At 40.6% G+C, this 23,460-nt stretch overlaps 1 protein-coding gene across 1 annotated transcript in view; it reads left to right on the top strand.

Moving 5' to 3' along the window:
• Nucleotides 1-22,973, top strand: part of LOC135447356 (transmembrane protease serine 11E-like) — a 40,234-nt gene extending 17,261 nt beyond the window's left edge. The window contains exons 4-10 of the mRNA XM_064712288.1: nucleotides 4,833-4,900; nucleotides 8,068-8,231; nucleotides 16,813-16,851; nucleotides 18,816-19,011; nucleotides 19,767-20,026; nucleotides 20,754-20,896; nucleotides 22,247-22,973. Of these exons, the coding sequence (XP_064568358.1) occupies nucleotides 4,833-4,900; nucleotides 8,068-8,231; nucleotides 16,813-16,851; nucleotides 18,816-19,011; nucleotides 19,767-20,026; nucleotides 20,754-20,896; nucleotides 22,247-22,408 (1,032 nt within the window). The 3' untranslated portion in view covers nucleotides 22,409-22,973. The remainder of the gene's footprint in view (nucleotides 1-4,832; nucleotides 4,901-8,067; nucleotides 8,232-16,812; nucleotides 16,852-18,815; nucleotides 19,012-19,766; nucleotides 20,027-20,753; nucleotides 20,897-22,246) is intronic.
• Nucleotides 22,974-23,460: the final 487 nt, after the last annotated feature.

The following is a 23,460-nucleotide window of genomic DNA, read 5'->3' on the forward strand; positions in this document are numbered from 1 at the left end:
ACATTCATGTCATTACATGCCTTTGAAATTGGTTGCACCAAGCATAAGCATGGTACTTTAAATCCTGACGTTATCCCATTTATTAGTCCTCTTAATTTCTTTTATCCGAAAGACCAATCTTTTTAGGAACTACAATTATACAAGGACAATAATTCCTCTTTTGCAGATGTGGCCTCTGGGGAGCATCCAGCTGAGCTCCTTCTTTCAGTGCAGTCAGGCAGTGCTTACTCACCCCTCAGCTTTAGCAGCCCTGTTAGCCTAAGCCCTGTGAGGAGTTTGTGATGCCGTTTGCTGATGTTTGGGATCACACAGCTCTTGCCCACTGTGAGACCTGCTGTCCTTATGAGTGTGGTTTCTGATGGGCAGGTCCTGATCCTCTGGTTCGCTGGAGGCAAGGGGACCACTGAACTTGCTCTCCTTCAAGTCTGGTTTCTTCACCTCAAGCAAGGACTGTGGCTGTAGGGCTGTGGTAGTAATTGGAATGTCTGTTTCCAAGGAGAGTGTGATGTCCACATCCTGGTTTGGAACAGTGCCACATTCTTTTTTTTGCTGTCCCAGTCAGTCTTTCTCTTTGTGTCCTCTCTCAACCCCTTAGTTGAAATCAGGGCAGTAAAAATGTCAGGTTCTCAAAGGAGCAGCTACTGGATTTGTATTATGGTCTGCTCTAGGGGGTCTCAGCATGTTGAACTGTAAACTGGGGAGAGTCACTGAATCAAGTTGTATGTTGCAATTTCTATTTATGGTCAAAAAGCTTTAAATATCACTAATAATAGGCTTTACATCCTAAGTAGCTACTGAGGTAAGAGGAAGAATGTGGTATGAGGATAGCTGTTGAAGGACTAAACTGGCAGCAGGCAAAAAAGCAATACTATTGAGCAATGAGAGGCTTTGTGCTCCCATGTCTAATGAATGCTTTGGAACATCCCATGCAAATAACAGTGCATTCAGCAAATATTCCTGAGGAGAGTTCTGTCAAACTAGATTTAAGATAACTTTTTGATGAACCTTGTGACCCAGCATGTGGTGGCAGAGCAGTGTGTGGTGGGAGAAAGCGAGGGCTTGACACAGCCAACCTTGCTGGGGCACTTCCAGACACAGCCACACATCTGGGCAAGGCCAGCTCATGTCAGTGCCCAATACCCAGGAGCAATGGGATCCCTGTTGTGACCTATTTCCAGAGTTTGGGTGTTTGTTGGGTCCCAGGGAGGAAGGACATATTGTGAGACTCTGAAATCACAAAGATTTTTACAAAAAGAATCACAAAGATTTCAGTAGATTGCTCACGGGCCTTAGAAGGTTGAGCATGGTACGACACAAGAAAAAGAGTATGATGATGAGATCTGGAGTTTTTTGAGATAGAATAGGAAAAGAAGTCTTGTTCATCAAAGTATAAAAAAACTTCTGGCTACAAGGAGCAAGGAAGAATTTCCTTTTTGTCTGGGTTTGTACAGTTGGGAATGTTTTGCCCTCTTACTGCATCTTTGGTGCTGGCCACTATTTGTTACTGTATTGGATGGACCAGCACTCAGGAACAAAGTCCAGTTTGTCTAAGAAAATTGTTCTGCATAGAGAGAAGTGTAGTAAAAAGTTTGGAGAATATGAAATTAAACTGAGGAAATTACAAATGTCATTTTCTAAATAAAGACTGTCAGGAAAATGCTTCTCACTTAAAAAGGAGCAGGACTTGGCACTTGGTTCAGAATGCACATAGACCTTGTCTGCAGCAACAGCTGTAGCAGTTGAGCTGTTGCTAGACAAGGGCCAGGAAAAACAGTGAGATGCACTTTAACAATGGTGAATTGAAGGGATCTGGTCATGACAGTGTCACTTTTGAGGGCTGTAATCAAAGCAAAACATTTAAAATTAGTTTAAATGCTTCTCCCAAGCAGGACCAGGTCACACCTAGTCACTGAACAAAGTCCTAGTTGCTTTTGCTCCAATGGTTGTGACTTAAACTGAAAAGAAAGCTATTAGCAGGCTGGAGAGAAATGTTTTCTGTTTGGTGGGTGAAAGCCTTCACCAAAAAAAGAACTGTAAAAATATAAGGCAGAACATTAATCTCTGAAAGTTTTTATCTGACAGCATCTTCCTTCATACTCTCCTCTTATATAAACTCTGTATGAATATAAAAATTATGTTTAATAATTCAGGTTACCAGAATCATAGTTGAAGGAAAGAAGAGGTTTGGGTCATATTTGCCAAATGAATTCATCAGCAGTTGAGTGGTAGGTGACAGTGCAGAGGTTTGGCTAGGGCTTCTTTCATGATACAGCACAGTAGTTTGCAAAAGTAAAAAATGTTAGCTCACATTTAAAGGTGTTAAGGGGCCTGCAAGGTTCACTGAAAACAAAGCCACCCTTCAGTTATTTTTTTGTCTGTGGGTGATGTAGTGCTAAGGCAACACTTAGGGGTGGGAAAGTCAGTGACAGTGTGTAATGGAAAAGGTGTCTACTTTCTCATTCAGATATGAAAGTGTGAAAGAGGATGGAAGTAACAGATTTGGTATAATTTTAAATCATATGCTTCCTGCTCTCGCCATGAAAATTATCTAACACGCCTTCTGGATTAAATGTTCTGAAAACAGTGTCTATTGCTGATAGTTTAGTTGTGTTTGGACTCCATAGAGTCTTTTTGTTAAAAGTACAAACTAAAGTTTTGTGAGCCACCACTGGAAGTCTCTGTCTCTGCTGTAGCACATGGTGTTCCTAATCAGCCTGAATGGAACATCTTGGAAGCAGTCCAGGCTGAGGAGAAAAGGAGAAAGCTGAACATGTTGGGAGTACAAAAACCACAATCACACAAGCTGCTTAGGCTGTAACAAAGATACACAAGAGAATGGATGATAGAAGTAGGGATCTCTGTATCTGCTGCAGAAGTGCAAGTGGAAAGTGTAGCAAAACCAGTTGACATCTGAGACAGTAAGGTATCTTGAAGATCCAGCTGTCAGGAGGAGATAAAAGACTTGGGAATGTCAAATGGACACAACCCCCTCTTGCAAGGGAATGTGAATTCCTGCCCTCTTCACTCCCAAGCTGAAAGTCCCTCTGATTTCACTGTGCTTGTTAGCAGTACAGCAGCTTGAGGTGTATCTCAGCCCAGCTCAAGGCTCTCTTTTGATTGCAAAGCACTCCTCAAAGAAGTCCCTGTCCCAAAGATCTCAAAAGTTGTCAAAGACGAGGCAGCTGAAGATTGCACATGCCACTGCATGCCAGAAAGCTGGCAGTGCTGCTCAGCCACATGCTTCTGCTTACACAATCGCTGGTGCAGCAGTTAACACTGTGACATAAATGATAAGCAAATGTTATCATTTAAAAAAAAACAAAGCAGAAAAACTCCCTTTTTGTCCAAGGAAACTGCTTCCAATAACCAGGGGAGGTTGTGGTGGAACAGGATGTGGAGTTATAGGAAATAAAACTCTTTTTAACTGGATGCATCAAATGCAGTGGTAGCAGCTGGCAATCTGCAAAGTGAGAGAATAAAAGGCATTCTGCCTATCTACAGCAGCTTGTTGCAGTTGAGATGTCTTTTTCCATAGAATTTTGTCTGTTTAAATGTCAAACTAATTGCAGATAACTGCCAGTAAGAGCAAGGTCCAACATCAGCTAAATGCATGACCATTAAAAATGTTTCTTTTTTTCCTTGCTAATGTATGCTTAAAATCACCTTAAATAATAATTGTGCAGTTTTCACCTTATAATTATTCTGCTTCAATATCCCTGTGCAATGCCATGAAGCTTCATATTGTGACAGCCAAGGCTGGAAAATAGGGGGTTTGTGTTCCTTGGGAGGAATCACCCCCAGATTTCATGCTTACATGCTTGTTTCTGTATCTGACATATTTCCACATATGAATAGTTTGAGAACCATTATTTTTTTCTTTCCTTTGGAAAACAGAACATCTTGAGACTTGGCTAAAATAGACTGCCTTTAAGGGCTAAAAACAAAAAAATAAGAGACAGCTTACATGATGTTGTAAAGCATTTCTGTGCAGTTTTTCCTGTCATGCATTTGATGTTTACAGGATATGTTCAATTTACTGGGTCTTGCTGGTAGGAGGAGTTGCTGCATAACTCACCAGTGACTCTGCTATTTCTCAATCCTTCGGTGATCCCAAGCCATTCCTGGCAGAATTTCATGCCATGTTATATCACACTGAGCTGTCTCAGACTGATCCTGCAATCTTGAGATGACATCCTGACAGGATGTAGTTGAGCAGGAACTGGTAAAGATGTTATTTGGGGATCAATTCCTTAGGAGTCCTGGATTTCCAGTTTCCGATGAGAATTGCTTGACGATTGTCCAAGCATATGGAAAAACACAAGGGTAATAGGGGAACATGATAATCCAATAATAATTTGGAATTATTGGTGGCTTTGCTATAGATTTCTGTAAGACCAAGGGTAAAGGCTGTGTCAGAAAGGACCCCTACAAGAGAGGCTGAGTGCACTGCAGAGCACAGCATGCTGTATCCGTTCTGTGGGCAGTCTTCAGGAAGCTGTGCTTTGGAAGAGTGCAGCAGTGTGTTCCAAGGATGTTCATGTATTTTTCATTATGCCTGGGAGTGGATGAGACAGCACTGCAGTGGCACACTGATGTAGCCATAGGACATTTAGAAAAATGAGCTTGCTTTTTTATGATATGCCTTAGGTCAAAGGGGAAATGATTATAAAAGGTCTGGGACAAATATTATCTAGAGGCTGGGTTGCTCTACGTTTCTTGGCTCTGTAAGATGTGAGTTTGTTACTGAATGCTGTTTTCTGAATGCTCCTTCCAGCTATATATCCACTTTCCTCCTTTTTTGTTGTTATCTTATATTTTTCTTTTTTCAACAGATCGACAAGACATTTTACAATTCCATTTTAAGGAAAAAATACATCCGTTCACGCTTAATCAGAGTGAGGTATGTGAGATAATAATAAATGCACGCAGCTGAGATAAAATTAAATGTACACCAAGCCCAGCTAGATCTGATTCAGTAAAGTGTATTGTGTGTAAAACCAGAGCATAATCCCTAACTGAGCATAATCTAGTTCTGAACCTTGCTCTCCTTTGGATCTTAATGCAGAAGATACCCTTCAGTCAGTCCAAATTCCAACAAGTTTGCGTTCAGATTCTGAACAAGCTTTAGTCATTAAAGCAGAGAAAACTAAAGCTATCTAAAACCAAAAAGGATTTTCAAAACTATTTTTTACACTGTAATGCAGATGTCATTTCTAGCATTTCTATTGCGCTGGGCTTGTCAAGTAAAACCAGGCTGTGCTGGCTCAGAAAGTCCCACTTATTATTGTGGCTCTGAGAATGGGCATAAATAGGTGCCCAGGAAACAGTAGCAGCACAACAGAGCTGTGATAACTGCTTCTTGGTATGCTCCCTGCCTCCAGGTATTTACTACTTGGGAGTTCTTGAAGTGGCTGTGGTTTGTTTAGCAGCCCTCGGTAGCGTTATTTCCCAAGGACTTGTCTGTTGTCTCCTGGGCTCTTGAAATCCGCGCACCTCGGTCCTTTAGGAAGGAGAAACTTAAGAAGAACCACCTTCTTTGGATCATTCAATGACCCCTAGCTCTTGTGCTAAAAGAGATGATAAAAAGTTGATCACTACCCCTCCTCTCCGTGCATTTACTGATTCTGGACACTCCCATCATATTTTCTTTCTTGTATTCAATAAGATCCACTCTTTTTTAATTTTTCATTTTTCAGTTGGAAATCCCAGTCTACTCAACATTCTTTGCATTTCAAACTGTTTCTTATCATCCCATTCCATACATCTCTCAGGTCTGCTCTTCCTGCTTTTTTGAGATGAATAGGTCAGACCCATAGTTGAGATTATCACTGAGCAACGTGGAACTTTTTTTCCTCTTTTACTCTCTGTTCAACTGCCAATAATACATAATGTTGAATTTGATTTTTTTAACCACTGTTAAGTGCTGAAAATGATCTTTGTACATAACTGTCTATTGTAGTACTAAGATCTTGCTCCTCAGTGACAGTGCCCAACATTTTGCAAAGAAAGCTTGAATGTCTTCATAGTCATAGACTAAAGCTACAAGACTAAGATCTAAAGTGCTGAATGTACTCCTCTTTGTTCTTACATGGTTTGTGACATCCTGCCTCTTCCTCTGCCTTAGCTTAATCCCCAGTTACATACAAGCTTTAAGGATATTTTTGATACTGTCTGGAGTGTTGCAAGCATAGGCAGAGTGATTTAGGGATCTGAGAGGCCAAAATGTAGGGATAAGTGGTATTTTTCATTACTTCTTTTTCCCAAGGACAGACTGAGGTATTTGTGATGTTTGCTGTGTTGGATGCAAGATTTGCATGCGCCAAAGCTTGTTTGCTTTTTCAGATATACACTCTTTATGCCTCTTCAGGGGCTCAGACTGCAAGTTCTTTTGAGCAGGGTCATGGTTGTGAATTTACTTGGAAAGGACTGTGTGTATCTTTTGGCTCAGTATAAGCAATGCATTAATAATAATGCCACTGCTCACTAAGAAAGACAATACTAATTTTGAAAAGGTGCCCTTGGCTCTGGATCTCTGCTATATAATAAGTGAATCAGGGTGGGCAGTACTTACCCGAGGGTTTCGAGAGGTGTGGTTTGCTTGCAAGAGTTGATATGGTAATTCCAGTGTGGCATAGCACAGGAAGAGGAGTGGGGGGAGAGGTGAGGGAACACCTCAGAAATGCAGAGCAACACCCACAGTTCGATCAGATAATATCTGGAAAATAAATGAAGTGGCAATCACGCTGAAGTTGGAACAAATTGAAAAAACAGTCTGTTGAAAACTTGACATACAACTTCTCAGTCTCAATTATGAGATCCTTGAATCAAGGAGTGTGTCTTTCTGCTCACCCATGAACCACCTGGCATGCCTTGGTGTGCTTAAAGCATATGGCCTTTTCTTTCCCTTCACTGGCAATATCAGGAATGTCTGTTTCAATTTTGCACATGTTCCCTTCAAAGATTAAAGCCTGCTTCCATGAGTTCTGGATAAGCTGTCCATCTTCTAGTTTTCCTTTATGTAATTACAAATTTCCAAGATGGTGCTATATAACTAGGAGATCTTCTCTTTTCCTTTCCTATCCAAAGAAAGAGAAACCTGCTTTAAGTTCTCCCCCTATATGAAGTAACTGTGATTTTATCTGTTGTGGCTTGTGGCTCATTGCTTCTTGGTTCAGGTGGGAGGAGGCACAGGAGAGAAGGTTCCTGGTGCAAGTTCTTACCTTCCCTTTGTGATGACCAGGGATAAGACATCTGCAAGTACAGAGCAAGATTTACTGTGCCAGATTAGTCAGTTTGATGTTTGTAGTCTATCATTCCATCTCTTGCATCTGATGCTTTAAGGAAAATGAAATAAAACTACCAGGAGAATTCAACCTGTTACAAGACTTTTCTCCCTTTTCTTTCCTCTGATCTTACATTAAAATTGTGGAATTGTGTGTCTCAATGTATGTGCTGCTTGCACTTTTCAATGAGGCGTTAATTGCCCTTTTGTGATCCAGCTCTTTGACTTTAATAAATATGCTGTGGGCATGCTGCCAAGTTTCATTTATTGTTGCACAACATGAGGCTATTAGGAACATTCTCCAAGAGACTGCTGTGGTGGAATTAGGTTGTGTGGTCTCTTCTCATCTCCCAAAAAGGTCCAAGTACCTTTCTGATGATGATTGTAAATTTTTATTCTGTGTATGTGCAGGGCCATTGAAAGGTCTGTGTAGATACTGTTAATCATCTACCTCATGTTTCCAAGTGCTGTTTATCCAGCTTTTCATTGCAATCAAATTAATTCCTTCCTCTCTTCCATCTCAGGCATGTAGTCAGTGACTGCTTTTCAGACTCTTATAAAATTGGTCTGGCCATTTGTTCACAGAAAGCATCATGCTGTCTTCTAGCCTATGATGCATTTGACCATTCAGCATTCTTGGATTTCTTTTGGAAGTTCCTTCTCACAAATGCTTGAAAATGTATCTAATCTTTTATGTTACATTGCCATTGCTAGAGTAGCTAAGATAAAAGCTAAGAAATGCAGAAGTGGGCTGGAGGTAACGAGACTGTTTCATTGGTTTGTAGCCCAGATACTGATGGTGTGATGGCAGAGGCTTTGCTCACATTCTGGTTCTCCGCTACGGACTCTAGAGAAGCACTGCGGGAAAGAGTTGGGAAGATCTTACGGAGGGGGCTGAAAAGATACACAGGGCCTCTGAGGATAAACGTCCGATCTTCTTCCATCTCAAGTAAGTATGTCACATTTCTTTTAAAAGTAATTCTTTCCATTTTCTGATTGATGGGACTTGGTTTTTTTCCGTTTTGATGATAGCTTTTGATGTTACTATGTCTGAATGGTGGTCTTTCGTGCTCCTTAAGTTATACCAAAATCAGTGGAAAACCTCTCTAAATCTTAAAAAAAATCTTAAATACCGATAACTGGGAGCAGTTACTTTGTGGTTTCTTAGTACAGCCTCAGCCTTCCTCCAAACTGCAGTATCAACTTTATGTCACTGTCATGGAGCCTGAAAGTGCAGGAAGTATATATGGATGACAAGGGGAAAGAACCAATGCACTGAAAAAATAATATTTGGTGTGAGGATCAAAAGCCTTGCAAATTCCCCAGAGGAAAGGGAAAGAAAGGCATAATGTTCTTATCTACATGACTTCTCAGGTAGGGATTTTCCCTTTTCACAAAGCAGACATAAATCTGCAGGATATGACCATTAACAGCACCACCTTCTACACTTTGGCTCCGCTACAGAATTTTTGTGCAGGCTTAGAATTTTGTCTCTGTCTTGGCTTCAGTTATATATAGTCAGCAATTTTTCTGTGTGTCAAACTTCTCAAGGATGAGTTGCTTGGCTGACAGCTAGGGACAGATACTTGCTCCATTTGTTTTTGCAGAACTGCTTGCTCCTAAGTGCAGGGGTGAGAGTACAGGAATAGGGTGAGTGCTTGCTGCTTGGTGTTCCACACTAGGCTACTTGAACCAGCAGAGATCTGCAGAGGTTAGACAGCTGTATTTAGAGAACAGGAAACCTCAGCCAGATTCCATACTGGATGGATCCAGACTTCCTCCCACACAGAAATGAGCAGGAGCAACTTCTTGTTCCTCCTCTTGGTGCTTGAACTGGGCACATATTTGCATTGTGGTAATGTAATGAAACTCAAATATGAGCTGTCACACTCCCATTGTTTCTTGATGGGCCAACCAGCCTTCCCCTTTGGAATGGCTCAGGATGACAGGTGACATCCCTCTGGGCAGGTAATCACCATTTCCCTGCAGTGTTGTTTATATGCCAGTAGTTCCTGTTCAACAAAGTGTACATGTAAATTCTCCCAGATAAAAATACTGTGTGGGTATCAGAGAGATTCGAAGAGATGTTTTTGTTTACACAGTTGGGTGACGAGTTGGTGAATTTTGAATCTTCAATTTGATGCTTTACAAAAAGGATAAAATTGGAAAGAGTACACAAATTATTGTTAAAAAAGGACTGTGACCTAATCAAGCCAAGCTGCTTTTATTCAGTCTGGAAAATGTGGGAAATGAATCAAAATTGTTTTAGTTGACCTTGAACTGCACCAGGAATGTTACAGTAATGCACTAACAGCTAATTAAAAAATTGGCTAATGCAATTGAATTGCAATGTTTTCATTAAATAGTCCCACTAAGAGATGGCATCTGTATTACTTTATCCAAGCTGTGTGACAAACTTTGTGCTGCTTTTCTTGGCTCTCCCAGCCTAACCATAAAACACTGACTGCCCAGGTGAGCTACTCATTACAGGACTAGCATTGTGCAAGGGCTATGAGTGACACAAAGGAACATAAACAATACCTTGGTATTTCTAAGAGACAACAATAAAAGGCTGTCCAAAAAATTTTTTTTGATCTTTTTGGCTAATAGGATTTCTGCAGGATTTCAGCTTAGGCCAAATCCTGAACGGTGTTGCCATTTCAGGTGGACTCAGGAGAAGAGTATAGAATGGAGAGCTCCAGTGCTTTTAGAGGAGGTGGTGGTCTCAATTTATAAAACTCATTCCTCATAGCAGGGAGAAGTGACAATTTTCAACAGTTCCTAGAGGTCCAGAGAAGAATCTAGGTTTTTCCTTTTCTACTTTTCTCTCCCCTCCTGAAATATTTTGTCCACTATTAGTATTTAAACCATAAAACCTAAGAAGACCTAGATTTTTTCCATGCTCTGCAGGCACCTTTCTAAATATTGCTTCATTGTACCTTTTTGCCAGCTGGAATCCTTATTTATCCTAAGGCATTTTCAGATTTACATTTTCATAATGGCTTGTAAAAAATCATTAACCTGTTCTTTGTAACCACCTTATCAAAATATTCTAATTTAGAGGCCATGATATAGCTCATTTTAGCTAAGCATAGCTCACTAGTTGAACAAATCCAGGTCAGGCACTTATTTATATCACATGCTAGGGGGAGTCTGATAAAGGGAACCTCCTTAAGTCTTCCTCCCCTGAAATAATCACCTTGTTGTTCAACACCATGTCTCAACCTGCACTTCACTCACAAGTATTTGCCTTGAGAATCAGTTCCAACAAACTCTTCCAAACTGGGTGCCACACTTGGGACATTCAAGCTGCAGTTCAGGGCAGCACTACAACATTAAGATGCCAGACCAGGGGTAGAACTTGCTTTACCTCTGCATTCCTGAGGATTGGGAATAAAGAGAGGATAAAGTCTACACTGACAATATATTCTTAGTTTTTTTCTTTTTTTTTTTTTCTAAAATAGAGAGAAGCTTGATCATACATACGTGAGAAAATAGAAAATGTGCAGAACTTCAAGGAAAACAACATAATACTGTCTCTGGTTTTTCTGTCACTAAACTGTAGATGTTCTTTACATAGGACTACAAAAATACATTTTTGTCAGAGTACCTTCAAATGTATTATTACTGAAGTTCTTGCTTTCTTATTTAGCTAGACATCAGAGTCCCCTGGTCAAGGATGGTTTACATCCACACATTCTCTCTGATTTTGATAGAAAATAAGAACTGATAGAATTCTTTGCACTGGTGTACAAACCCCACTAGAAGCCAAATTTTCAGTGAAGAACTAAGCAAACCTTCCCTGAAGAGCAATGCAAGGGCAATCAAAGTGAGATATCAAAGTGTCAGATGGCTTGGAAACACCCATGTTAGGACTTGCTTTTCCACTGGCACTGAAAGAAGATGTTGCAGTTTGGCTTCTATATAGTTCTGGCAACAAAGAGTTCTACAAGGCTGATTTATTTTCCTGAGGGTTTCTTGGTTAGAAGTAGAGTCACCTGACAGTCTGGATCTGTATTAAGTAAAGTGTAGAGCAGCTTGCCAGACTATTTCCCTTTGTCAGGTAGGTTGGAAGTATCCCAAAATGTATTTTTGGGAATGTACTTCTGATGTCAGAAAGAAGCTGGTTGCAAGATCACTGGCACTGTTCAAAGTGAGTAGGAAGGATTCCCATCTGTTGCACAGCCAAAGGTTTTGGCCATGAATAATGAGTCATGAATTGGTTTTGATCAACAAGCCAACTGTTATTGTTTCTGTTCATCTGGAATCTGGGGCTTGCTAAAGCTCCTAACAACTACAAAGTACAGAACCTGGCAGACAGATTCTTACTTCTTTATCAAGTCTTCTGTGGGAGTTATGCAGATGAGTGTCTGACGGGATTGATGAGGAATGTTCTGTGTCAAATAATGTACGGAGCAGTCTGGATAGTTGCCCTTTATCAGCCACAACAGCATCTCTGGGCAGTGGAACTGAACATGCATCTGTACATTGGGAAACAGTGGAGATCTGATATTCCTCCACTTTGAGGTCACTAGTTTGGCACAAGGTGGTACATTTCAGTAAGAGTCTAGAGAGAATGATTGAAATGGGAGGGACTGAAATGTATTTTAAAATTAGTATTTTGCAAGGATATGCTTGTGATAAAGGCATTAAGCACAAAGTCATCTTGACCTCTCTTCTCATGACCCAGATACATTAATTTAATTGATTTTCTCACTCAAACCTTGGTTTTCCCCTGCCTTGTCTGCAGAGGTTGGGAGCAATTTGGGCTGCCTTTACTGTACATTGATTGCAGCTCAGGCATGAGTGTAGGTCAGGAAGAAAAGTAATGCTAAAATTCATATCTATTTTGATGCCTGCTACAGAACTGGTACATAGCAGATCCCTCCTCAGGCTGCAGGACAACCAGATGGAGCTGTGAGGTATGGACCCATGTCTGCCTCATGGACAGGATCAAGATGCTGAGGGGGGACAGTGGAGGGAGTGACAGATGTGAGGACAGGGGCAGTGAGCACCAGCAGGGAGGGAACAGCTGGGTGACAGGGACAATTAGAGGCACAAAGCAGTTGTTGTGGCTCTATCAGGTTACTCTACTCTGTTGAAGGAATGAGGATTGCATCACCTGTATCTAAGCCATGTTTTGCTACTTCTACAAGGGTGCATAAATCTGGAGAGGTAATTCCTGTTGTGAGCAGTGAGAATATTGCAAGGTTAGTTGAGACACATTTTAGGATGTATGAACTATGTAACCACACAACAGCATTCCTTTCCTGCTAAACCCAAAGCTCATGTTTTGCCATCTTTCAGGAAACTCCTGCAGTTCCTTTAAGGTACAGTTTTTGGAACACAACTGAATCTGCTGTTCAGCGCTCTCATTCCCGTCTCTCCCAGTACTTCAGACCTTTGTGGCCTTCACCGTAATTAAAGAGCATTCGAGTAGAGCTGATATCCCCACCTCTGTCTGCACTGCAGGACATGCACTCTCTGACATTGCTCTCAGCTGCCTGGTTTGGTGACCTACTAAAACTTGCCAGTGATCCTCTTTTTGTCTGCATGTGCAACTGTTACCCTGCATAACTCTGGGTGAGGCCTCTGTTCCCGATGTAGCTGAGAATTTTGTAATTCTCACTCCTTTCAAGAAAGTTGTTCTTATAATGTGGTGAAGGACTGTGGGAAAGATGCTGCCTCTGCTCCCTGGTGCATTTCCCAAACTTGTGCTTCAAATGCATTTCCAAGAATGTGTTATAAGTATTGAAGCACATACTCTTTCATTTCCTCCATTTATATCCCTTTTAAGATAATCTCTACCTTACCTTCTCTGTGTGAAAAAACATCTTAGACCAGCAAGATGCAGGAACTTGATATAGTAGAGGATGGAACATGCAGTTTGCTTTTGAGACTAGAAGTTATGTTTTCACATCTAGAAAATCTGCAAGTGTAGAAACCTATAAAGCAATCAAGTTTCTTTTATGAATCAGCACCTGTGAAAAATTATGTAATTGGGTAAAACTGCATCAGGTTTTTAAAGCATGTATCATCTTTAATTTTGCAGCCATCTCTGGCCCTTTCTATGCTGAAAATGCATAATATCCCCTAATAATTCATTTGGTTGCTTTGCTTGCACTATGTCAATTTAATGTCTGATACTTTCACATCATAGAGTTCTGTCTGATCTCTTCCTTTTAACATAAACACTGAGCTCTGTGGATAAAACGAAATGAGGCAGTGGGCACGTGACTGATTCCTCTGATGCAGTGACACTGACAGTATTTAGAGATGTAGCAAAGTGAGCACATTTTTTCATAGGAACCTCTGAACCCCTCACAGATAACATGTCCCATTCACTCTGCAGTTAGGTATAAGCATTTCCTTCCAAGTTTGCTCAGACACATATGTTGAGGAGTAAAAGAGTTCTTTGCTGATTATTTATTAGCCTTAAATAAGTTAATCAGAAATTAAGAATTTAGGTGTGTTTTAGAGTTATTTTGTTTAATAAATATAAAAAATAACTATATTAACAAAATTGCTTGTCCAGTTGGAGAACAGAGCCCTCTTCTAAGAGATGGAATCCCTAAGCTGCATTTCAATAGACTGCTGCCATTTTAATTTAAACATACATTTTATCATTAAAGTTAAGCAAACTTGAATTCATTAGCAAGCTCCATTTTACAGGTATTCAATGCAGGTTCAAGTCAAACTTGTTTATAGTAGAAGCTTGAGCACTGTTTTCCTAAATGTGGCACAAAGAACTACTTTTGCAGCCATATGTGGTTGGGACAAGATACGGCACTTTAATTGTTACTAATTGATGCTTTTTCTTGGTAGTGCAAACAACCAGGGCAACTAGTAAATGAGCAGGGCAGCGAAATTTTCTCTCGTGCCTTACAAGTGACTGATTCAAGGCAGGGCTTGCAACATGTAGGCTGGCACAATATGAACATCTGTGCTCTTCAACAGGCCAAAATGTGAAGCTGGTAACAAATGAAGGCAAGCCCCTAGCAAGCTAAACCAGTAAGGAACTTTATTTTCAGTGGTGTCATGTAACCCAGAGTGCTCCCTGCTTTTGATGTACTGTGAGCTCAGCTTATCTGAAAATAGGGTCAGTTACTTCAGTTTTCCAAACACATGCATCTGCTCTGTGTTTGGGACCCTACCCTAGTGAATACAGCACTGAATTTTCTAACAGCAATTAAAACAGGGTATCACTGGCCTTTTTCCTTCAGCAGTGGATGGGTAGGAGAGTATAGCAGTTGCATAGTAGTGATATATTATAAGACATGCTGACATTCAGAGCTGTACAGACTGGCAGTGTGTGTGTGGAAGCCTTGTCTCTCCAATTACACAGAAGTTGATCCAACTGGAAGCAACGGGTAAAATTTTTGCCATGTCAGGGTTGTACTTTTCTCTAGGTGCCTGATAAAAAGGCAAACAGAGATAGAAGCAGGTGCCTTGCAGAGCACCTGTGACTCACAGCAAAACTCGATGCAGTGGGAACATGCCAATTGAATTGCTTCCGGCACTGCACTTGAACAAGCTGGTTGCTCCTTTTGTCTTCTCAATGAGCTTTGCAACATAATGTAAGTGATAATAATTGGCTGCAGGCTTTATAATTATGAATTATGAGGTAAATGTTTCTCCACCCAGAGAAAAGCTAAAAAACATTGTTGTCAGTATTGCACTTAAAGGCAAAAGGATCTCTTTCATTGTGAATTACATTTGTTGGTTTCCTACCGGTTTATAAAGTAGTGATGTGATTCAAACGATGAACTAGTTCTGAAGGTTGTATGAATTTCTAGGAAAACACTGGCTCATCATAGTTGAAAGAAACAAGTAGGGCCAGATTTTTCAAAGCACTTCTAGCCAATATAAATGTACAGGGGAAGTGGCCAAAGCCTTAGTACAATTCAGCAAACAGTAATGTTTACACCACTGCTGAATCCCTCTGCTGACCTAGCTTTTGCTCTGTGGTGTTATTCCATTTTGATGTAAAGGTTCTAGGAGGCAACCAACCATATAATCCAGGGAAATTCACAGAATACAACTAGTGTTACTGAAATGCAAAAGTAGTGTATTTTTAATGTTTTCTTCCTTTTTTCATATGAATTGAAAAAGAACAAATGAGCATTTTTATTTGAAAGAGGACCTTGGAAGTTGTGTCCTGCCCAGCAGTGAATGTAATTATTTTCATCATGTGAACAGTTCCTGTTCATAGTGAGTAAGACTTCAGTTCCTTCTACAGTGAATAGACTGTGCTGCTATATAAATGTCCAACTTTAACTCATCTCCCATCCTTATAAAATAAAGCAGTGGTTGCACACACACGTCAGCCCTAGCACTTTGGTCTGTAACATTCCCTACAGACAAGCTGTACGTGTGCTGGAGTTCTGCTTGTTTCCTTTTTTCTATCACAATCTGCTCACTGTCGCATTAAGAAATGAGTGAGCACACATCTGGTACTGGTGGATTGCAAACAGACAATTCACCCAGCATACCCGAGGGAGTGCCAAGCCTGCATGCAAAACACATGAGATACAAGCCCAACAGGTGACAAGTGTGAGCCAGAGCCCTTTGCATTCAAAAGGGACTCCTCCTGACTTGGTGTGGGTTTGGCTCAAAACTAGCATATTATTCTGTGTAGCAGTAAAGAGAAAGAAAGGAATTGGATAAGGATAGGGATTTGCTGAGAAAGCCTATCCAGACACAATATATGAAGTTGTTGACACCAGTATAGAATCACTATATAAATAAAAAACTACATTGAAATTTTTTTTTTTTTAAATTAGTAATATTTTAAAAATGGTTTTGAATGCTGGAAACTACAGTGGTAGCTCTAGTGAAAAACAGCATTCTGGAAGAAAAGGGATAGATTTAAACCCTGAGCCAATGCTTGCTATTGTCAGCATGGGCATGCCATATTTTCAGTAAACATACAATATGGGTGTTAAAGGATGGAACGTATTGCTAGCACCTGCTGGGCCATGCAATAAATTGCTATGAACTATCTATTTTAGTATTATTAGTGTACCAATAAGATAGGAGAAAGGAGAGTGAGCCACTGCTACTGTAAGCTTCCATTGCTACAGTGAAGTGAGTGCCTTCTGATCTTGAAGAGGGCACAGAGTACCAGATCTTCTCTGGCCCTCTCTTGGATGTAATATGTGAACTGTTGATTTTTTTTGTTTTTGCAAAAAAGAGGAACTTCAAAAATTTCCACCATAACAATTTCTCCCCAACAAAATTGTAGATCTTGAGTAATACAAGATTTGTTTTGTCCATACTCCTCTCCAGAAACACTGAGGGCCAGCAGGATGGGCTGGATGAGTGCCTGGTCCTCAGACAACACTGCAGAGGAGGCCAGCAGCCAGCAGATGAACATGAACACATATGAGCTACCCTGGTTTCTCCAGCAGCTCCCACAGCCATGCCTCCTGTGTGCCCTGTGCTCAAATAGCTGTCAGAGGGATGACCATGAGGATGAGGATGTCTGTGCTGGCCTGGCCTTACCCTGATTGTCTGTTTCTTTGTTTCAGATGTGGAGCCAGTGAGAGCAGAAGCCATCTTCAATGACAGTAAGTGAGGCTTTTTTTAAACATCAGAAATCTCATCTCTAGCTTTTAAAATTAGCGTCAAGAGCCCCTGAGCACTTTTCCTGGCCCTTAAGAGCCTTTTCTCATCCTTCTGTCTAATGAATGTAACCTTGTACACTCAGAAATTGGGACTTTGTAATTTTCTTTAGCACCCATTGAAAGGAGAGAGGTACCACAAGGAAATGTATAGAAGTACATCAGCCTGTGATTATAATGAAAATGTTCTGGAATTTGGAATGGCTGACAGCAGAAAATTGTTCCTCATGGAAATATATGGAAATGGGACTGGTCTTCTCAAATATTGCTGTAGGGGTTAGATGGGGAGACCTTGTTTTAGAGATGTTTTTTAAGTTTTCAGAGAAAGAGGTCAGCTTGCTTGGAGATAATACAGTCATAAAAGCTATCTTTGCTTAAAAGTTGTGTTTCTTTTAACTCTGAGAAGGTTTGATCAGATGCTTAGCAATAAGCTGTCAAACAATTGAAGATTAAATTACATCACTTTTTGGGTCTGATGTAGGTGCTGGTGTTCTGGGACACTGATAGAACAGAGTTTATTCCCTGTGTTTTGAACATTGACTGCTCAGGTGGTTGATGGGATTGCGCAGTTTTAGAACCAGTTACTGAGGATTACAAAGAGCTTTCAGGAGGGAAAAACGCTTGTTCACAGTCTTATGAACTATGGTATATTCTGAAGTTAGTCTTTTACACAAAACTTTTGAACAGGTTTCACTGATTTCCTTCATTTTGGTTTTAAATATCAGAAGAGGGCAGACTCTACACTGAGCTCACGAACTCCTCAGTGTGGTGTAACTTTTCTTTCTTTTTCTAAATTTATGAACAGTTTTCAGTCTGCTGTGGTATTCCCGCCGCTTTTGACCATGAAGTACTGTTAACATAATGTTGTGCAGATCCTAGCAGGAAAGGGATGAGATAACAGTCTCTGTGGCTCCTGAGGACTTCTGAGGACTTCAAGGGCCCTGGGGCTGGCAGCTCCTCAGTGATGAATTACCAAGTTCTGTGTTGGCCCCCTCCCAGGTCACTGTCTGGGAGATGAGCCATGCAGCAACGGTTTGGACTGTGTGGTCACTATGCAAATAATTCTCATCCCTGTTTCTTTTTCAATTAATTGGCATAGTCCTTTGTGTCAGCTTTCCTAATGTCTAGCTGAAATTGGGACCTGGATGAAAACTAGTGGGTCTTGGTCCAGGTAGGATGGATTTGATGCTGTTTGGATGGGGGAAGACGGCTAAAGTAGGTCTGTTTATTGAGGAAGTTTCTAAAGCTATACAGGAGCTTCGGCTGCTCCTGAATATCCTGAGTTTAATAGCTGAAATTATGGATATTTCAATTTCTCTCTGGGTTTGGATAAAAATGCTCGTTTTGTGTCATGGATGCACACCATGCTGGAGGTATCCATGCCTTTTGTCATCTCTGGTTGGAGTAGTGTGATGCTCTTTGCTTGAAGTGCCTCTCCAGGCCCACTTGCAGACTGCAGTGATCAGTTGCCTGTCTCCAGGTGACATCTTGCTGATGTAATTTGTGTGCATGCATGGTGAAACCCCACAACTTAGATCGTTCTCGTTCTAGGTTTTGCCTTTTTCATATTTTATCCTATGAGAAATTACCTGAGACATTAAAGTTGGCAATGCCTCTATTTGGGAATTGTCTTGGGTGCATGATGAAGGTTTTGATTCCTGAGTCAGGCTGCTCACACAGCTAAGCCTGAATGTTTGACCATCATGGCTTTCCATGATAGTCAGTTGTGCATGGGTTGTGAATGAGGAGCTCGGATTTGGGGGCACTGGTGGAAGGTATGTTTTCTTGTTGATGTCAATGCATTTTTACAGAACATAGGTTGTGTGGAATTTTTCAGATGTTTTCCACAGTCATTCGCAGGATTTCCTAAACAAAAGAATAGCTAATACTGTCTTTGTCCTTTCTGACAGTCTGTGGGTTACGGCAGAACAGATCAGTCAAGTCCATGGCAAAATCCTCATCGCTGCGGATCGTTGGCGGATTGTCCTCTGCAGAGACCGGGGACTGGCCGTGGCAGGCCAGTCTGCAGTACAACAACATCCATCGCTGTGGTGCAACACTCATCAGCAACACGTGGCTGGTGTCTGCAGCCCACTGCTTCAGAGAGTAAGTTCCCACCTCAGAATCTGCAGCAGAATGTGCCCCTTCTGTATCAAGTTGTGTGGTTTTGCAGATTTGCACCACACCCCTGACTCTTTCCCAGACAAACAATTTTGGAAGAGAAAAGTCAGAGTTAAGTAGGCCCATCAGCTGGATGTTTCAATGAGAAATCAAAGACTGGCCCTCAGGAGCAGAACTGGTAATTTTATGAGTGAAAATCAATAGTCACTTGGCTTACTGACCAAAAAAGTGCAGAAAAGGCAAGGTGAGCAAAATGGTGGAGTATTTGTTTCCTGTTATATTTTACATTTCTTAAACAAATGCTTTGTGTTACAATGGGGTTGCTGTCACTGCAGACTGCTACCAACAGCATTTTTTGTTTAAAGCATGGCAATTGTGAAGCTGCAAGGTATTTTAAAATGAAACAGTTGGTGGAACAGATTATCAATGTGCAAAAAGAGTGAGGGAAATGAAGAGTTTACAGCAGAAGAGCTTTTGGATTTGATGACACCCTATGGCCACACAATGGTTAGATGAGGGACAAGGAACAGGGGAGGAGTACAAGACTATGGCTGAGGAAGGAATGCAGGAGTGCCCTCTTCTAGCAGCAGCCCACAGTTCTGTTATGGAAAGTGATGGATGCCACAAATGTCTAGTAGGGAGCTAGCTTGAAGGAGTTTTACAGTAAAGGTACTCTGCAAATATAAAGTCCCAAACACATATTTACAGCAAAATACTTACAGCACTCTTACCTTTTTCAGCATGACTCACCCTCAAAAATGGACTGCTACTTTTGGAGCTCTTTTGAAGCCCCCAAGCTTGAAGCGATCAGTGAAGACAATTATCATCCATGAGAAGTACCTGTACCCAGAGCACGACTATGACATTGCGCTGGTGCAGCTCTCCAAACGAGTGGAGTTCACGAGCAGCATACACCGCGTCTGTCTGCCAGAGCCATCTCAGACCTTTCCCTACAATACTTACGCTGTCATCACAGGCTGGGGAGCTCTCACCAATGATGGTGAGTTCTGAGTCTGCCAGGTGACCTGCATGGGCCATAAACAGCAGCTCTGAGTGAACTGATACAACTTCTGTGGCCTCATGCGATATTACAGCAAGCCTAGGTTTGTTTAGTTGTAGGCATCAGTTTCTTTTTCTAAAACTTGAGTGGATAAAGATAGAACTACAGTCCACTGGAGCAAAAAAAAAGCAGACTCTTCTGTTTTCCCAGCCTTTCCATTTCGTATTGTAAATTCTTAAGACAGGTAGTCCAGCCATGCATGTGTTTATATAGAACCTAAAAAACTATTCTGCCAGCACTAGTCAGAAGCTACAGATAACTGTGAGCTTTCAGGTAAATGCGAGTGAGCTGTGCATTACCCAAGCTTACACTCTCACCAGACCACACTAAGAGTACACTTAGCAATGGAATCAAGATGTCTTTTTTTGTATCATCTGCTCAAATTGCTAGGTAATTTGTGTTCCATGGAACATGGAATTGGTGTTATGGAACATATGTAAAATATACTGTGTACCATGTGATCATTACTTCAGTCTTATGGTTCCTGAGTCTGTGATTCTATGTACTTTCTCCTTAAGGGCCTGACCTAGGCAGATCAACAAGAAAAACCCCCACATTAAACCAAGTCAAGCTGGTGCTCCATAAGAGGACATTAAACACTCCTCCTGTACATTAACTACTGCAAAGTAATTATGTTGATAAATACCCAAATTGTATTTTCTTTCAGGTCCAGCCCCAAATGCTCTTCAGGAGGCAACAGTGAAACTTATTGACTCAGATACTTGCAACAGAAAAGAAGTGTATGATGGGGACATAACACCCAGGATGTTGTGTGCGGGATACTTGGAAGGAGGAGTAGATGCTTGTCAGGTAATTGTAGCTGAAAATTAGAAAGGAAAACTATTTAATGCTGATTGCAGTATCTGGTTGACCACATCTTAAATGGACAGTGTATTAGTCCTTTAAATAGGCTCCAATCAAACAGGAATTTAAGTGTAAAGTGGAATAGCATTTAGTACACATCATTTAGCACTAAATGCTGTTATACTAATTATGAGCTAAAAATTAAATGTCTTTAGTAGCTAACATCAGACATCTGTAGAGATGAGAAGGAAGAGGGTTAAGAAGGTTAAATTACCAGAAAAAAATGCACGGTCACTCACTGAAATTAAATTCTGGACTGGATCATATCAAAACAGATCTGTTACAATGTGATCTTTGGTAACAGACTTTGCTCAGTGAAAGGAAAACTGTCTGAAGCAAAGATAACTATAAGGAAGGCAGGTGTAAAAGAATGGGAAGGAAATATGCATGCTGCAGGTTTGCAAACATTCCAAGGAAATGCTTATGTTCAAAGAAAAATATTTCCATAGTGTTAACTTTTAAAAACATAATTTCTATTTATGTTATTTTTAAAGATTTTGGTCTTAAAGTGCTGATTTAATACAGACTCTTCCCTTAATCCCAGTCCTACAGATTTTTGCCAAAAACAAATTCCCTGCAGGGTAAGCCGGGGAAGCTCATTCCTCTGTTCCTGGCTCAGCACAGAAAAACCTAAGCAGAAGGGTGCAACTGCTGTTTAGTTCAGTAAATAATTTTGGTGAAAGTTGGGGAATTTGGTTCGTTGTGTGAGGATTGCCTCTCAGTCTGTAAGGTTTCCAGTTTAATTATTATTACCATGTCATACTATTAACAGTATCAAAACTGAGCCTTGGAAAGTGGATAATATCTTAAGGAGATATCATCTGACTAGAAGAGCAAGTTCTTGATGAAAGCTCAAAGCAAAAAGGAGTTCTAAGCTCATTTTTTAATGTTATTGCTCAAAGTGACTAAAATTGTTTATTTTAAGAATAGCAATTATTATTTAAACCTGTTAAAAAAAAGGTTCATGCTCTCTTAGATTGCTGCCCACACTGGTGTTTCCATACTCTGTACAAGGAGGAAGACAAGGCAGGTGGGAAGCAGTGTATCACAAAACAGAACAGAAGCTTTTTGTTAGGTTTTTTTACCAAAACAGAGGTCAGGAGGTGCCCTGGCAAACAGAAAAATGCCACAGGCTTCCGACTTGAGTTTCAGAAACAGTCTGGATTCTGCAAAAATGGCTTCTCTTGAAATACTGCTTGTTAACTTCTCTTATAGGACAGACACTCCTGTCTATGGAGAGAATTGTATTTTCTCTTCTGATCAATTAAATATTTCTTCCCCCTCCTCTTTTTCTAGGGGGACTCTGGGGGACCACTGGTTACTCCAGACTCTAGACTGATGTGGTACCTCGTGGGAATAGTGAGCTGGGGAGATGAATGTGCCAAGCCAAATAAACCTGGAGTTTACACACGAGTGACTTATTTCCGTGACTGGATTACCACAAAAACAGGCATCTAATTCCAAAGTAAAAAATGGATTTAACTACATAGACTACATGTAACTCATATTTGTCTCTAATTCTGAAAGGTTATTTTTTTAGTAAATACATTCCTATGTAATTTTTGTTGAAGCAATCTTAGTCCACAGCAAGTGCTATCTTTGCTGTCAGAGACACTAACCCCTTCTGAACTCATGCTAAATGTATGAAATTGTCTGCCTCATCTTTGAGCTGTGAAACTTTCTCCCTTACCAGAAATTAAGTACTGGCATCATTAAAATTACATTTAAAAGCTACCAATTTACCTGCTTTATAAATGCAAACATTTTCCAATGGGAAAAAAAAAGAAAAACCAAATTTTTCTTCAGCCATGGGCAAGGTCTGCAGCTGAATCTTCCTCCTCCAATGAAGCAAATGCTGTCACAGCTGTGTTTCTAGCAAAGTGGATCCTTGATGATTATTCTTCTTAGAGACTATCATCTGCACTAACATCTGACTCCAGCAGAGAACCTGGATGCTCACCTTGCTCTGTGGCCTTGGTAACTAAAAGTGCATCAGCAGGACTGAGGTTTGGTCCTAGCTGAGGAAAAGTAGGATTTCTGTGCTTGCAGGAGAAGGGGAAAGAGAAAAGCTTGATGTTCTTATTGCAAAATACATTTTAAACAGGAATGTTTTTGTGGATTCTGTGAAGTTCAAGTTGCTTGAAGTTGCTATTGTGGAAGTGCTTCATCACAACATTGTGCTGCTACCTCTGTACCTGTTGTCTTCGAGACCTACTCTGTTCAACACACAGTATGCTTAAGATGCAGAAACACAAGATCTACTCAAACTGGTTTATTTTTTCTTTTAAAGTCTGTCCCCATGAACAAACTCGCTAGAAATAAATATGGCATTTAAATTTGTTCTAAAGGAAAAAAAAAGTATTTGCCACAGATGAACTGGGAACTACCTTTTTTGATCAAGAAACAGCACACGCTTTTCTAAGGGCATGCCAGCCAGCAGAAACCATCTCACTGCAAAGCAAGTGATTACTGATACTTCACTGATGGATTCATCTCTGCCATGAACGAAT

This window comes from Zonotrichia leucophrys, chromosome 4, assembly GCF_028769735.1.
Source record: "Zonotrichia leucophrys gambelii isolate GWCS_2022_RI chromosome 4, RI_Zleu_2.0, whole genome shotgun sequence".
NCBI classification, from domain to species: domain Eukaryota; kingdom Metazoa; phylum Chordata; class Aves; order Passeriformes; family Passerellidae; genus Zonotrichia; species Zonotrichia leucophrys.